Below are 18,091 nucleotides of genomic sequence, written 5' to 3'. Positions count from 1 at the left end.
TTTAATTTCATCTCTTATCTTCTGTATTGTCTCATCGTAGATGGATGGAGCATACGTCTTCCTAAGTGTTGACTCATCCGGGATTGTATGTTGAGTATATTTTTCAAGGAATTCCCTGAAGACCTTATTCTTTAGTTTGTAGAGAGGAATATCAGCACAGATGAGAGAACGGCACAGGTCGATGTTAAACTCAGATCTTACATTCGATGTTGTTGGTTGTGTTAAAAACAATTGTCTCTGCTTGGAATTTAGTTGTTTGTTGGCCTGATGTTTACTAGTTGTAATGTGTTGTTGCACCAGGAACTTTTGTGTAGATGATACTGCACACTGACACAAATTACAAAATAATATTTTATTGTCAGTTGATAAACCATCTTCTTTAAATTCTGAAATGTAACTTGTTAGTTTTGATTTTAAATTGACTGAATGACGTACTTTTGGCATATTTACCGTCTTTATAGTATGATTTACAAAACTGAACCTATGTGTACTCTGACTGGCATTTAACTGTTGAGCTGCACAACTGAAGTCTGTTAAAAATTTTAAATTAAATTAATACAGTTTTGTAACTTACTTTCCCATTGTTGATAGGACTGCTAATTTTCAAATAACTCTGATGTTAAAGGGATTACTGAACATGTGTTTAAATCTCTATTGTTGAAATGTATTTTTAAAAGTTAATGGAATTTTGTTTTGTTTTATTGTTAAACCTAATATAATATGGACTGTTTTATATGAAATATGGAAAATATATGGAAATTAACGAAAATATGTACTAAACTCTAAAATATGGAAAAATATGGAAAATAAAAGTAGGATTTTTCAACCCTACACATTGTGAAACATAAAGATAATGCAAAATATAAATTATATTAGCTTTATAAGTAAATATGTATTTACATATAAATCCTTTCCCTGATAATAATAATAATAATAATAATAATAATAATAATAATAATAATAATAATAATAATAATGTTAAAAACAAGTTTCGAAACCTTCGACTTGATTTTGCACAGGGCCGGATTTAGGTATAGTGCCGGCCCTAGACAGTGCTAAAATTTGCCGCCCCCAAATCCCACAAACAGTTTATGAGCAGCTATTATACAAGTCATATTTAGTTTAATTCAGTCTTAAATGAAATGTTACAATTCAGAAAACAATAGGGGGCGTATTCATAGATATTTTTAGCGCGGGTTTCCGGTGGATGATCAGCGTTTTTCGTATTCATAAACCAGTGTTAGCGATAGGATATGATTTGAATTCTGTACAAGTAACCAGTGGATAGCCGGGGCTAGCTTAGTACGCTCGTAGCGCGGGCTGCGAAATGTCTATGCATAGCACCCTAAATTACTAGAACCAAAATACATGCATCTTACTTGCAGTAAAGATTTCCTTCGCACTGTCTTCAGACTCGATGCGAAGAAACATATTCAAACTTATTCATTGTTGAAACAAAATTGATTTGTGAAAGGCAGGCTGTGGTTTATTTCTAAACATTGGTTTTGTTGGTGGTGTAATTTATTACGAGTATTTCTTAATTCGATAGGAAGTATAGAGTAAATTGGAAAATAAACTAACTCTTTGCGGAATAAATCTTTCATATCGAATTATTATATAAAGTGATTCAGGAGGGTTTACCGTCACTTAGGAGCTTATTTCGGAAGACATTCTGAGCAAAATATGTCATATAAACATTTGTTCTAATCTCAATGTTTTAAAAGTTAAATTAATTTGAAATTGTTAGTAAAATACTTTTTTTCCTTTAGTTTTAAGGGTCACAAAATATTACAAATAGAAAATGAACTATTCAAAAGTATCATTTTTTTAATTGACAAGCGTTATGAAGCTAAAAATTTGTTAATTGTTTTGTACAGAATTTATTTTCCAGTTTTTAACTAAAAATTACATCATTCTTACGTATTTATCACAAAAATTGTTACAAACCATATGACTTTAGAAACCTGATTCATTACAGTTTAATTATGCATACTAACGTAAAATCTTAAAGAATTTACAAGAGTGGCGTGATTTGTAACAATTGTTGCAATAAATTCGTAAGAAAATGCAATTTTGTAGTTAAAAATCGAAAAAAAAATTCTGTACGAAGCAACTATGGAATAAACAACACATTTTTAACTTCAGAATACTAGCTAATTAAAGAAATAATATTCCTGAATAGTCGATTCTTTATCTGTAATATTCTTTTACCCTTAAACTCAAGAATAATGGTATTTTACAAACAACTTCAAATTAATGTAATTCTGAAAATATTGAGATTAGGACAAATGTTTATATGACTTTTTTGCTCAATGTCTTCGGAAAATAAGCTCCGTAAGGGACGGTAAATCTTCGTGAATCATCCTTTATACGGTAGTGCACATGCTAGAATAGTATTGTTGACGATATATTGCATTGGAAATGTAACAGAGTTGTGGTTACTATTTATAGCGATAAATAAATAATAAACACACATCCAATTTAATTTTCAACAATGCATTCTTGTTTATATGAGCAGTTAAATTTAAGCAATTTCATAGTATAATAACGTGATACCATATCGGCATTACAATATAATTAGGCAGCTGCACACTTTCCTTTTACTCTCGCCGCTACCGTGACAATGCAATAAAGAAACAATATTCGACTTCCACGAGGTGTTCAAGAATAAACTTCAGAAAAGATTTACCAAGAAGTGTTTTAAAAACAAATTTCACTGTAAAATAAAAAGAAAAGAAATAGAAATAAAAAAGGAAGAGAGAGAAAATGCCTAGGCCTAAATGCGGCACTGTTTGCACACACTCTAGATCTGCTAGAGATATTTATCTAAAGCGCTTTAAGAAAACGTATGTTAATTTTAGCATTTCTTTTTAAGAAAATTTTATTTTATTACTTTTACTGTAATTTCCCATAACATTTCATTAGCTATAAGAAATAAATGATAAATATGCTTCTCAACAGAAGTGCACATACCGTGTTACTGATTGAAATCACTGTAACTTAAATAATTTAAGTCGCGCAGTAAATTTTAAATTGTTAATAACCTACAATGCCAAAGTTACGCACATTTCCCAATGTAAGCCTACAGTAGTATAAACATAAAGATCCAAATGGAATATTTTCTTAAAGAATATCAGAATTACTTGCACTCGACAGTTTTGAGTCAAGTTTTTTTTAGATGAATAAAAGATAAGAATAAAGTTATTTTCTGTACAGTTCCAAGGTCAGGTGAAGTCGGGTTTTTTTTAGGGGTAATAAACAAATGCTGCTCTATATCAGAGATAAACCAGCACGTAGACTACGTTACCCAGTTTCGGGAATAAAACTACTGTAGTATTGGTTTGAATGTTTTATTTTCGTTTCGGTTTGCAAATCGAGATATGGGTCTATGATGTCCCCTTCGGTGGCAACTGGTCAGGCCTTCAACCTGTCACGCAGACAGTCCGAGTTCGAGTACCGGTCAGGCCATAATCCATAATGGCATTTGTGACGAACAAGACCCCAGTTGGGATTTTTCTCGGGGTTATGTCTTTTCCCCATATTAGGCAGACTTCATTCTGTCAACATCTCTTCAGTTCGTCGTCATTCTATAACATTCCCCAATGGCCTAGAGACGAGTGGGGTTGCCTGCTTGAAACTGGTATAGTTCTCGCAAGCAGGGATTACCGACGACAGGAAAGCGAACGAAACAATTCGATGAGGAAGAGGGGGCGACAGGAAAGGTCACGAGATAACTTGAATGATATTCAAGAGTACAGTCGGAAGAGAAACGACATCGATAGAATCAGTCTTGCATTGTCATAGTTACATTACAGTTTTAGTTTCAATTCCACTGCATGTGAATACGTGTCTTGTTCCATGTGCGTTTATTTTATTATGTAGTGATGGAGCGCTCCCCTCGCAGAGTATCATTATTTTATTCGTAAACATACGGTTGCGCGTTTAAAATTCGCTTCGAAGTTTTCTCTTGCTACGCTCTTCATTTCCACAGGTGATGTCCCCATCTGTTCATCTTCTTGGAAGAGGCAGTACTTCCGTCGTCCCGCACCTCTCGCTCCCGCGGCGTGCCTACATATACATATCAAAACAGACAGTAACGCCACCACTGCTTTTTCGGTAATCGTTCTTTGCGCGAACTATACGAAGCGAACACTAAGTTGTCAACCGATGTGGCTTTTGGGAATGCGCCTAGCTTGAGTGTTCGTGCAACAGATCTTGAAAGCTCGTAGTGTTCGTTTGTAGTGCCTCCTCCTCTCCCGAAATTCAAATCAATTCAGTTCAATAGGTAGGGTCGTTTAGGGACATCTCGACACGCTAAGTAAAAATGTTAATTTATGCATATTCTATTCTAATTTTTTCCCCCTAATATGTATGGACATGTTTTCCGTACATTTCACATATCTGCTGCCAATGTAAAAAAATTATACAAAATTGTAAAAATTGTAGAAAATTACTAAACTGTAGAACTATAAAAATTTGTAAAAATTGTAATTGTAATATTGTAAAATGTTGACATGTTCCACATCTTAAAGCTTCATTGCTCATGTAAGATCTATGGAATAAAATAAATGAATGAATGAATGTGATCATTCTATATCACTGTATTTAAAAAAATACAAATGACATACATACATACATACATACATACATACATACATACATACATACATAGAGTGTTCTGCCCAAGGGCAGGTTTTTAACTGCAAACCCATTTTTCTCCAATCTCTCATATTTTCTGCCTTCCTCTTTGTCTCTGCATATGATCATATCTTAATGTCGTCTATCATCTGATATCTTCTTCTAACTCTTCTCCCATTCACCATTCCTCTCACTACATCCTTTAATACAAAGTGTCTTCTCAACCAGTGACCCAACCAATTCCTTTTCCTCTTCGTGATCAGTTTCAGCATCATTCTTTCTTCACCCACTCTTTACAACACAACTTCGTTTCTTATTATCTATGTTCACTTCACACGTTTCATTCTCCTCCATATCCACATTTCAAATGCTTCTAGTCGCTCGCAATGGCAACTTTTCTTAAATGTCGAGATCTCCCAAACGTTGAGATGTCCCAAAGCGACACTATATGATAAGAGAAGTAATTAATGAAGAACATGCAATATATTTTCGAAGAGACATTTCGAAATTAGTCCCATCCCAAAGCAAATTTTTCACTATGGTTCACTCAAAGGCGGAGGCCAAGTTTGATCTGTAAGCATTAAATCGGCTTGCAGAATTATTCATTCGTTTTCAATTTGGGCGCATTTTAAGTTTACGTGGTTGACTGATTTGTGGTCTTCCGGTCTGCAAGAGCATGTTGGATCTGGGATAATCTTGAATCTGTAGACCAGTCATAGCAGCAGTAGTCTAAATTCGGCTTCGGCGGGTAAATTTATTTTCAATTTTTCTATAATTGATGGTAGTCTAATATTTGTTGCTCCTGTTGAGTTAGTCCTCTGTTCTTGCCATTTTGTTAAGCTATTTTCTTTCTCTTGTGTTAGTATACTATCTCTCGGTATTTTATAGAACTACTTCCCCTTCGTTCTTCTATGGTCGTTTGCTTAGCACGACGGTCAGCCATTTCATTCTCCTGTATTCCGACATGAGCCTTCACCCTGCTAAACAGCATTGTACAGTCTTAGAAAAAAGCTTTGTTGCACAGATATTTTATAAGTCCCAGAAAAGAGGCAGTGCGCATGATCAGACATACAAAAATAAAACTAATTTTATTGCTTCAACTAGTTCTTCTCTTGTGAACCAGGTCGCTCGTCTTCTAATCATGCGCACTGCCTCATTTCTGGTACATAGCTCTCTCTCCAGCTTCATTAATTTTTTCTTTATATTTTCGAAGATTGGGTTGTGTTTGTTTCTGTTCTGCAATTTGTCCAATATTATTTTTCTGTCCATATTAACCGATGCTATCTTCTCTGCAGCTTCTGTTAACTCTAGACCAGCCGCGGCGAAAATGCGACTCACGAGCACATTGTGGCTCGCAGTGCTTTTCTCTCGCTTCCTACCTACAACCCCTACCCTCTTACTCACTGAAGTCAAACTCCGTTCTAATTGTATTTGTCTCGGACCTGCGAGTGGCGTATCGTCGCAATATCTCTCTCGAAACCATGTACCTCTATAAAAAACGAAAGTTTCAAGTAGGATGGGAGGATGCATTCTTTTGCTTACAATATGTTGAAAATATTAAATGTATGATTTGTTCACAAATATTACTAGGAAAACTGTTGTATAACATAAAACGGCATTATACTATATGTTACTGATGAAACATTAAAAGGTTAAGTATTATTATTATTATTATTATTATTATTATTATTATTATTATTATCATCATCTCTGTACGTCGATTCTTTTACAGCAGATGTACGAATAATGCGGTTAGATTTTCAATTTAAACTCACAGATTTACAATGTGACGTTAAATGAAAGCTAGATGTAAGGACTTGACAGATATTGAACTTTTCAAATCTTTGGAAAAAAAATAAATATTTGAAGCTTCGTTCTTTCGCTTGCTCTGTTGAAGCCATGTTCGCTGTAACTTACGATTGTGAAAAATTATTTTCAACAATGAAAATAGTAAAAATGAAATTTAGATCACGACTGACAGACAAATATCTTCGTGATCAACTACGATTGGCAGTAAGTGACATAATTCCTGATTTTGAAACTTTGTCGCAGAGACATTCTGAAGACAGTTAATTTTAGGTTGTGATAATGTGTCCTATGTTTTCTTGTTCATTTCTTTCTTCGTTACACGTCCTAAACAACTTCCCCTTCGGTGTCCGCCTCCCTCCATAGGTGCTATGCACGTTGCAGCTTACACAGTGGCTCGGCGCACCATGGCCTTTTCGCCACGGCTGCTCTAGACGTTGTAGAGTTGTCGAGATTCGGAGTTTCTAATAGATGCTTGAGTCTTGCGAGAAATATTAGACCCTGTGTGATGAAATGGTTTTTAATGCTCACCTAAGGAAAGCAAAGAAATCGGTTCCCACATCGTTTCGAATGTTTCGGAAACTTCTGGAAAAATTTGTGGACTAGAACGGACTGGATATCCGATGTTAAATAATAAAGGCATAATGAATCCATTCATTTTCAAGTGCGTAGAACTATCTAACCCACTTCTAGGTCTTCTCTAGATGTTTCATGTAGCACGCCTAAAAAACTGAGTACCTATATACATGTACACAACGGGAATGTCCATACATTGGTAGACAGCCACCATTGAGCACAGCAAAGCACTAAGCAGAAATATATTTAAAACGAGTATCAAGAAGATGACATATACCGCCTCATTAAGTTTTACGTAAAATTGTTTCGTTAGATATCTTACTGCGAATAACGTCACTGTTTACTTTATTTTCTTGAAGTATTATCCAAAGACATACAGTACATAAATAAAATAATTTAATATGCACTCAGAGAACAAAATGAGAGTTGGTTTCCTATCGTATATTTCACACGAAATATATTTTTTTGCAATCCCAGAAGTAAGATTTAACATCATTTATACATTTTACCGTTTAAGTAAGTAGAAGTAATTAATGTGTCGAGAATTATATGCACTAAAAATCCTAAAATATGCTGTTAAAAACGCCGAAATATGCACTGAAAGCTGAAGAGCTGGCAAAATTACCATAGTATAGGATAGTACGGAAAACAAAACACTAGCCATATGGTGGGAAATATTCAAATTATTGGGCATGAAAACAGTCACCTTAATGTCTTAGTTATTTTATTACCTTCTTACCTACTGCTACTTTGAGGAGTTAGTTTTCTAAACGTCTCTTGACCAAATGATAACGAAAATTAGCTTCCTGTATCCATATATTCTTCAAATATAATTCTACATATAACTGTCACGATTTGGCTTCAAAATGCCCTCTAAACAACCAAAATCTTGCGTTAAAAGTGACTATTGGAATCAAACGGACTCCTGTACACAGCAAAATTGTGACAAAATATTAGTTCCAGCTTTGGAATCAAACACTCTCAAGTTCCCATTTGATTCTAAATGCACCCAACCTTTTTGGTTTGATAATGTCTCTTGCCTACCAGGAAAGAAACTTTAGACCTAAGAACGTCTTTCACACAAAGTTATGGGAAATGACAAGGAGCGTTTTGAAAATAAGCTCCTCATTTAATTAAAACCAATTTGATAGACAATTCATTTTCCTTCACGACTACCTTGTCACTTTTCGAATGGCGCCATACTAAGCGAAATCTGTTTCCAAGCGTACACTCGTCAGAAGCTGGATAATGAATGTGAAATAATTCATCCAATAGTTCAGCAGATATTGCTCTACACCAGGCATGTCAGAAATCAGACTGAATGTGCAGTTATGTGCGCGGATCGCCGGTCTGTGCGGACTGCATCATTCAAGGGTTGTTCTTACCAGTTCTTAGCTGGAGGGATGTACAATAATCTATTCTGCGCTTCTAGGTTTGGATTAAATAGGCATTTGGACATTACAAATACACTTAGCAGAAGGAAAAAAAAAAACACGGTTATTATCAGTGTCTATATTTGACAATTGCAATTAGGCTTACTCAGTTATACTTGACAAAGTAATGGTTTGTAAAGCATAATTTATTAAAATAGTTTCTATATAGTATTTGAAGAAAAAGAATATTGCAGTAATTTCGAAACAACAAAAAACGAACACAGTATTTCATTTTACGTAGTAGGTACTAATTATTTTAAATAATAGACCCTATTCTTTCATTGTTCGTCAAGCATTATTATTTATTGGGAGCATTGGTATACAAACGTTAAAGAAAATATACTCCCAATTAATTACATACAGTAGGACATTGTGAAGTTTTTACACTGAAAGAATTTCCTTGCTGTATGTCAATATAAATTAACATTAATATTAATAAATGATATAAATTATGCTTAGAATTTAAATTCACATATAGTTTATTTGGAAAACGTTGAGAGCAAGTATCGACAAGTTGGAAGCGTTACTGAAAGAAATTAAAAGTGTAGTTCACAAGCTGTGAAGCGACGATATTCTATTTATGTCAGGTTTAAAAATTTAATTGTAAGTATATTAGCATAATATAGTAACGTGAGACGGAAAATTTGCCATTATATATTTTTCCAGAAAATTTTTCCGCCTTACAAATAGTTGCTTTCTTCGCTCCTTACAACCTCAATGTATTCCTCACAATATTCTCATCACTTACCAGCTTATGAAATGAAAGTCGTAAGTCGTCTAATCTTTGATGGCTGTGTTAGTACAGAATCTAAAACAACGTCAATGTCAAGTTCGTTTTGCCGTGAGAGTACTGATTAACTTTACTAATCTTATTTAAATTGTCACAACACTATTACCTCGACATGGGCTGATCAAAAACCTTTCATTTTAAGGTAATTATTGTTGGCTGAGGAAAACATTATAACAATTATGTTATATGACTCGTAATTTCCCTTCTTCGTCATCTGTGAACTCACTTTATTCATCATAACTCATTCACAGACAGCCATATCAGTACCCGTACTGAAGATGAGTTGCTGAAACAAAAGCTGATATGCTGTTGCAGGTCTGTATAGCCCTATCGCGTTCCCCCCCAAAGCGATTCACTCCCTCCAGGTAGGGGAATAGAAAGTGCACATAGCACGGAGACTACTGCACAATATGCAGGGTTTTGACATGCCTTCTCTACACGGACGGCATGTTTGAAACCAATTTTTCATTAAAATACAAACACGTGTACTTCACATAAATCTCAAAATACGTTTCTTTGCACTATTTTTTATACTTTATATAATGACAACATAAAAATAATACTATTTATATCTGTGTGAAAGAGAGCGAGGGATCTTGATGTTGAGGTTAAATTACGCCAGTATTTAATAGGCGACAATACGATCCAACATTGTTCCACCAACGCAGAGAGAGAACAAAAGTTCCTGAATTGACTTTCGGCTTCCGATTTCATGTCGGAAAGCGAATATGAAATTAACGAAACTAAATTTGAATAACGCTTTAACTGCATATGTTTGTATTTACTAATTGTTATCTTTCGTCAACACAAAATATCATTACCGTACCGGTAAATAAAAAACCCAGCGTTGTGTTGATACCGCGTCATTGGAGTCCATAGTGTGTCTACCCATTATCAGATCGAAAAAAAGGTATGACAAATGCGTGCATATGAAAACCGTCGATAAAAACCTACCCCAGTAATTACCGATCTGCTTTCTGATGGCAAACAGAAGGCGGGAAGCGTTATTCATTGAACATTTTTTTATTCACCAACTTCATTATCCCCCCCCCCCCGCGCTGACAAACTTAGTTTTAATCAGCGAGGCGAACGATCTTAGATTGTGTCATAAAATCGCATGAAGCTAGGATGAAGCAATTAAAAGAGGCATCATGTTTTCAATTAGAATCATGCAAGAACTAGCAAACTTCTTCAGTAACAGATTATATGCTCAATTTAAACGGTTAATAAAATGCATTTACTATCTTGACATGTCTGGGTTGCGACATTTATATTGGCACAAACCATATTATGAGCAAAATTACAAATTATGGCGTAAGATCACACAAAACAGTGACCTTTATGACTTCTTCCGCATAAATTGTGAATAGCAACTTGCACATTTCTGCCAAAACTTGAACTTTTTTAAATTCTGAAATGCGTACTGTAATCCGCTGATAAAACATTATTATTATTATTATTATTATTATTATTATTATTATTATTATTATATAACATGGCTTTCTCGTCTTCGTAGCATATTTTTACAAAACAGCTTTTTACTGCGCATTCATGTTGCAGGCATAGAGAGAATGTCGAATTTTCGCAGTTGAATGTTGGTGTGTGTTATGTTGTTGTTGTTATTATTATTATTATTATTATTATTATTATTATTATTATTATTATTATATAACATGGCTTTCTCGTCTTTTAGCATATTTTTACAAAACAGCTTTTTACTGCGCATTCATGTTGCAGGCATAGAGAGAATGTCGAATTTTCGCAGTTGAATGTTGGTGTGTGTTATGTTATTATTATTATTATTATTATTATTATTATATAACATGGCTTTCTCGTCTTTTAGCATATTTTTACAAAACAGCTTTTTACTGCGCATTCATGTTGCAGGCATAGAGAGAATGTCGAATTTTCGCAGTTGAATGTTGGTGTGTGTTATGTTATTATTATTATTATTATTATTATTATTATTATTATTATTATATAACATGGCTTTCTCGTCTTTTAGCATATTTTTACAAAACAGCTTTTTACTGCGCATTCATGTTGCAGGCACAGAGAGAATGTCGAATTTTCGCAGTTGAATGTTGGTGTGTGTTATGTTATTATTATTATTATTATTATTATTATTATTATTATTATTATTATATATCACCGAGTTTTCCACTGCTGAATTGAACGTTATTAATTGTTTTAATACAGTATTATCACAATCTAGTATATACACTCACGAACCTTGAGTTCATGAGGGTACTAGGAACAATAGACTGTGCAGGTACTATTTCGCATTGTCTGTAATGAGGCGATAGTAGCGATCCTAGTGGTTAGCAACTATTTATGGATGCATATTTACTACGTATTGAGCTTCGTGACTGTATATATTAGACTGTGGTATTATCTAAGTTTCGACAAACAGCCATAGTCTACTGGTATGTATCATTTTCACGTTTTAACATAATCAGTTCATGTTAATCGTTGTCTTGCATGTGATCTTTTGCTGTGGAATTTTTCCAATGGCTAATTCGACATCTCTTTCCTGTGATTGTCTCAACGCACGTCCAATCCATGTGTACGCCATTAATTATCTCGTTAAAACAACTTACGCGTGAGAGAAAGAATGAAGTGGGCTAGGAAGCTTTCCTCCCCGCTACACTTCCACTTGCAGCTAGCTAGCAAACTAAACCACACCATAAGGGTCTTACTACGTATGTGCTACGGCGCACGCACGCACTTGATTTCACGAGATAACGAATGGCCTGTTTGACACTAACATCCTAGTTGAACTAGCTCACCAAATTCACTTTTTTATATAATTCTCCAACGTTAACTTCTGCAGCTCTTTACAAGGTCCATATATTCATTCTAGTTGAATTTACTCACTAATTCCACGTTTCTTTTAATACACATACTGTAATTCTCCAACGTTAGCTTTTGCAGCTCTTTGCAAATTATATTCTTAACGTTTTTCTTTAAAAAATGTTGCTTCTTATTTGTTTTCTGCCTTCCTTTGGAAGATAAGTTTCATGCGTAAAATATTTATGACGTTCCTAAAACAAAACGTGCTATCCAAATCTTTTATTTCCAGAAAAAAATAACTAAGAGGTCAACATACATACAAAACATATTTTTTGGCACATGACAAAACTAAAGGGCACTCAAGTATGAATTAAAGAAGCAAACTACATTAAAACGTTCCCTTTTACTTACACATAAGTAAATAAATAAATATTAAATTAATTTTATTACGGGATAATTTTGAGGCATATGACTCTTCACGCAAAGAACTTCATTCTTTTCATGTATACGAAAATATGACAATTTCGCCTCCAAGGAAGATATTTTGATCACGTTAACACTTATGCCCTACACAGTTTTCTTCATACTCTACGGAATGGCAATATTTCTGAATGTTAATATTTAGAAATAATCTTGCATTATTTACTTATAAAAGGTAAAGGTGTCCCCGTCACACGCCATGGCATGGAAGTAGAGCCCCATGCTTTTCTTGACCTGGGCACTAGAATGGATGGTGTGGTCGGCACCACGCTCTGACCGCCTTTTAGCCCCTGGAAAGGCCAGGTACTCAATTTTATTGGAGGCTGAGTGAACCTAGGGGCCGTTCCGGAAGTTTGGCAACGGGAAAATCCCGTCACCACTTGGGATCGAACCCCGGACCTTTATTTACTTACACTTTCAAAATAAATACGTCACTGCAATACAAATAGTGTCCACAGAAAACCTCCGTGATTATAAGCGGATATATCGTCTCTGTCGGTAGTCGTATGTACGTAAAAATGGTGACACTAGAAAGAGCAACTCAAAAATTTTTAAGCATACCTCACAAACACTCAATGTGCAACCCGCGTGTCACACAGCAGTCATCAGGGCCATATTCACTCATGCCACACGCACTACAAAATATCTACTGGAATGTACTCAGTGGTATTACAGATTTTTCATTTTTATGTAACACCACAGGAAAATGTTACCGAAATTCAAGTTCGGAGACCTCGGTGGCCACTTGCAAATGACGTCTTGGTCTCCAGCGTGTCAAATCTACCTTCCATCAGTTGTTTGTTAAGGTGGTTCGTTGCTACAATGTAATAATACAAAAATAATAAAAGACTGGCAAACCTGAACTAACAAAACCCATATTAACAGCTTCTATTCGCTTCTGCTGCTATCTAATACTTTTTTTCCGGTACTTATACATACTGCAATATCCAAAAACAGGGATTCTTTGAGTCGTCTTTTCTTATAACGGTAGTATAAAGTTTATGTACACCGTTATGAAATTATACCCGTTTGTAATCAGGGGAGGTTTCGGTGGACATACTGTACAACGCAAAATATAGCTACAATGTAAATGGCTGTCGTATTACTTCGACATATTTCGATTACTTCAGCTTTATTTTCACCAATTACAAGTTTTTATTACAGTGTTCCGAAATGTATAACGCTTTTATGTCCTGTTTTACTAACGTTTAAAAGTTCTCAATTGTGATGCCATTCTTTAGAAGGAACATTGTGTGGAATTCGTTTCGGAAAAATGTCCCACTTAATGTACACACGGAACAATAGCCTAACGACAGAATAACACTTCGTTTAGAAGTTGCGAGTAGGTACTTGTTTGAAATAAATTAAATGAAAATATGACGAATCCCATCAAAGAGAAATAATAAGAAGAGTTGTCAAAGTAATCCACATTTTACTATCCTCAAGTTGAGTTGTGCTTTCTTGTAAGTCCAACGATATATCAAATTATGTTATAATTACTACAGTATACTCTTCAATTACTATTTTAACAAAATGCTCGGCGATAATAAAAGACAATTAAATGTGAAAACAAAACACGTGCACTGTAGCTTGCCAGTGGCATATGCCTAGAGCAAAACTACAGTAAAAGTTTTGCATACAAAACATTATTGACCTGAAAATATGTATCTAATGTAAATAAAAGAATGGGAAGAGCTTTTCAATTCTTAAAATTAGACTCTTTGGTATAAACACAAAATACGTACAAATGAATTTCTAGTCAAATAAATGTAGTATTACGCAATATTACTGTAAAGAGGACGATATTTTCACTCAACATTTTCGTATATTGAAACAACAATAAGTTTAAAATCCATGGAAAAAAGTATTTGTGACACACATTCGAACACTGATATAATTTAACACAAACGTAAATTTTTCAATACCGTATGAATGCATAACACAATCCACGATTACACTTTTGTTTCCAGTATCAATAAAGGGAAATTAAGTTATTTTTTCCAACCATTATTTTATTTCACTTACAAAATCAACGCGTTACTTCAAGTTTGCTAAACATTTTAATATGAGAATCAAGTACGCTAACACTTCATTTCTTGACAGATGTGTTTATCAAGATAGAACCCATATTATGATTTCATTTACAAATTTTCCATTCATAAAATCCACAATAGCTCAGTGTTTATTAGCACTACTTATTATGGAACGCACAGTTACGGAAAACAAACTGCCAACATTATCCTTAACAAGCTTGTTTACATTTGCGACACGTGACAACGAAGGACGTAACCTCATCTTCTCACACAGATAATATTATTGTTAAGTTCACTTTTAATTTTACAACATAACTTAAATTTTAAATGAAAGTTCTAGTCCGGGTCGAAGACAAGTACATGACTATCAACTTCCAGCACCAACCAAAACATTGCACCAAATTCACGACAAATAGCGCTAATTAGTAATGAAGTAGGCCATATACGAATTGCGCATTAAGTGTAAGTCCCTTCTATTCGTCTGTCAGGATGTCACACTAAAACCATGAAAGCCACGTGTATTTCACACGGAGAAATAATGTACGGTTGTTGTCATGCAGGGGGTACCTCACCCATGTTTTCGTACTGACAGCTGGTCTAAATAGAACTCGTTACGAGATTTCCGTCAATTCAAGTTCTTCATAGTCAACACAACATTTTAACACTTGACATCACCATTGACCTGCATTACTTCGGCGCCAAATCGCATTAAAAACATGTTAAAGACAGTTTCATTACGCGGCCATATTGGATAGAATGGCAATTTATATGGAATAGTATGGAGCCACACTTCCAGTTGTTTACAAGTTGGAATGTAATTGAATAATTACACTTACCTACACTCCGCCCCGTCAGTAATCCTACTGTAAACAGAATGCAGAGCAGAAATACTCTCGGCGCCATAAATTCACACTCATTGGGACAATTTTTCACAGAAAAACTTCGTCTAAATACGCCATACAAGTCTCACTGTCCGCGCATTAATACATACTTCTCCGCATGTTCGGGAAGAGCTTTGACATCACCTTCCGCGGCTATTCCATTAAATCGGCTTTACCCCTGCCATTGTACTCGTGCGTTTCACTGGCCAGGATGTTTTTGGCGCAATATTTCAATTATCTAGAAAAATTTCTTGCAACTCACAGTTAACACACACAACATAATACATCATTGCACCTAGATCACTTGTTAGTACTCCATAATTAAGAACTACAGAAGTGATATACAATAAAATAAAGATAATATGTCAAGTCTTATGTAATTTTCATTATATATTCATTACAGAATCCTTTAGTAGAGAAAGATCGAAGCCGTATTAAAATCATAAGAATATCAATATATTCAAAATTTACTTTCAATATACTGACTAAATTTTAAGACCTAACATATCTTATTTATTACAGTTATATGTACTTAAAATAAAATAGCATGTTACTAAGACGAATTCATAATTGCAAATATGCTGAGCGACTGGAAGATCAGTGGTACAAGCAGTCGCGCGCCTTTTCCTCTTTGCCCAAGTTTAAAATCATTTCTTATAAGCACCATACTTTTTAACATCAACGTCCTTCAGCAGAGACATTGAAGATTCACTGGCTCGTAGTAAATGTAACTACCCCGGGAATTGAACTCGTAACTAGCCTCTCATACTAATACGTGGTCTAACGGGACTGCATGGAGTAGATGACAACAGTGAGAACTTTGCCCAGCGTTTTAATATGCTGCTTAATCTCATTTTCATTAAGGTGGTTGACACTTGTCAAAGGTGGTAAGTATGTACACAGTAGAAACACGTGTCCTAGTTAAAAAAACATTAGAGGACGTAACAAGTGTTCATAAACCAAACAGAAATAGCACATTCTCAATGCACTCTATTGACCGTTCATGAACTTTTAGAGTTGAATCTCGCATACATTTGCGCGACATCTAGCGGTAACTTCGGAAATCTCGTCACTGCATGAATTCGATTAACTCGAACGACTATATCGCTTTTCGATACATTCTACCATTCTACAAATCCAGGATTTTCAATTGCATAAAAAGAATGTCAGCATGTTTTAACGTGTGGTGTTAAATATACTTTAAAATACGACAGATAAGAAGAAATATATTCAATTTTCACTCCCATTCTCCAGTATACGACAATGTAATTAATTGTGTTTGTTCTTTGAAGCAGATAATTTTTTTCTTTCGTTAATCTTTTTGGTGTTGAGGTCTTTATTTTCTTTTTCTAGCGGTATGGTCAACACGACACAGAGCCATCGCGGAGACAACACAGAACGTACATATCAAGACTGCTCTCTCTCTCTCTCTCTCTCTCTCTCTCTCTCTCTCTCTCTCTCTCTCTCTCTCTCTCTCTCTCTCTTAAATATCAAACACCCGGTCCCATGGACGAAAAATATAAAGCTCTCCTATTGCCCACGCAGGAAATCGAACCACGGACCGTTTAGATGGGAATCGCATACGCTACCCACTAAACCAAGATGGCATACTTAAGAGTACAACTTAATCCAAAATTGTAATTATATTGACGCAATACTGGCCTCCGCTTCTAAGGTCATCGTGAGTGGAAGGAAAGCATTGCTGAAGTTTAACGTGGTGAAAGAACATAGTACAATACATCCTTCTCCTTTTTTTTCTTCTTGGTCTGTGCCGTTTATTAGGTTAGAAAGCCTGTTAGTATACACGCAGTATGATTTTAGGTGAAAGATAGCGACAGATGACAGAGGAAAGACATTTAGATTCACGTGATCTACATATGTTTACTCAATGCTTAGATATTTCAGCACATCAAGTGGTGTCATACTTTGATTTTATAATCAGATTAGACAATACATTTCCGACATTAGGCCTACTACGTCTTTTCAGTATCTAGTAAAATATATTTATATTTAGGACTGTATAATTTAATTTGTAATTCATATAGCAAAACATAATAAGGTACATAATATCTGTATGCAATATATTTATTTCTCTATTTATTGATCTATTAATTCATTCATTCATTTGCTTGTTTATTACTTATTTATTTGCCCATTTACTTATCATTTATTTGCCCATTTACTTATCATTTATTGGGCCATTTACTTAATATTTGTTTATTTACTTATTTTTTTCTTACTTATTCACTTTTTCCTTATTTATTTATTTATTCATTTATTCATTCATTCATTTATTCATTCCTTCATTCATTCATTTATTTATAGATTCAGTGATTGCTATAAAAATTGGAGATTTATCTTTCGAAGAGGTGGAAAAATTCAAATATCTTGGAGCAACAATAACAAATATAAATGACACTCGGGAGAAAATTAAACGCAGAATAAATATGGGAAACGCCTATTATTAATCGGTTGAGAAGCTTTTGTCATCTAGTCTTCTGTCAAAAAATCTGAAAGTTAGAATTTATAAAACAGTTATATTACCGATTGTTCTGTATGGTTGTGAAACTTGGACTCTCACTTTGAGAGAGGAACAGAAATTAAGGGTGTTTGAGAATAAGGTACTCAGGAAAATATTTGGGGCTAAGAGGGATGAAGTTA

General features: G+C 34.5%; 1 protein-coding gene across 1 annotated transcript in view; it reads right to left on the bottom strand.

Moving 5' to 3' along the window:
* LOC138694780 (protogenin-like) overlaps nucleotides 1-15,526 on the bottom strand; it is a 538,126-nt gene extending 522,600 nt beyond the window's left edge. The window contains exon 1 of the mRNA XM_069818842.1: nucleotides 15,386-15,526. Coding sequence (XP_069674943.1) covers nucleotides 15,386-15,452 — 67 coding nt within the window. The 5' untranslated portion in view covers nucleotides 15,453-15,526. The remainder of the gene's footprint in view (nucleotides 1-15,385) is intronic.
* Between the last annotated feature and the right edge of the window lie 2,565 nt (nucleotides 15,527-18,091).

This window comes from Periplaneta americana, chromosome 2, assembly GCF_040183065.1.
Source record: "Periplaneta americana isolate PAMFEO1 chromosome 2, P.americana_PAMFEO1_priV1, whole genome shotgun sequence".
Classification (NCBI taxonomy): domain Eukaryota; kingdom Metazoa; phylum Arthropoda; class Insecta; order Blattodea; family Blattidae; genus Periplaneta; species Periplaneta americana.
The sequence above is the reverse complement of the archived record's forward strand: the minus strand, read 5'-3'. Positions and strand labels throughout refer to the sequence as shown.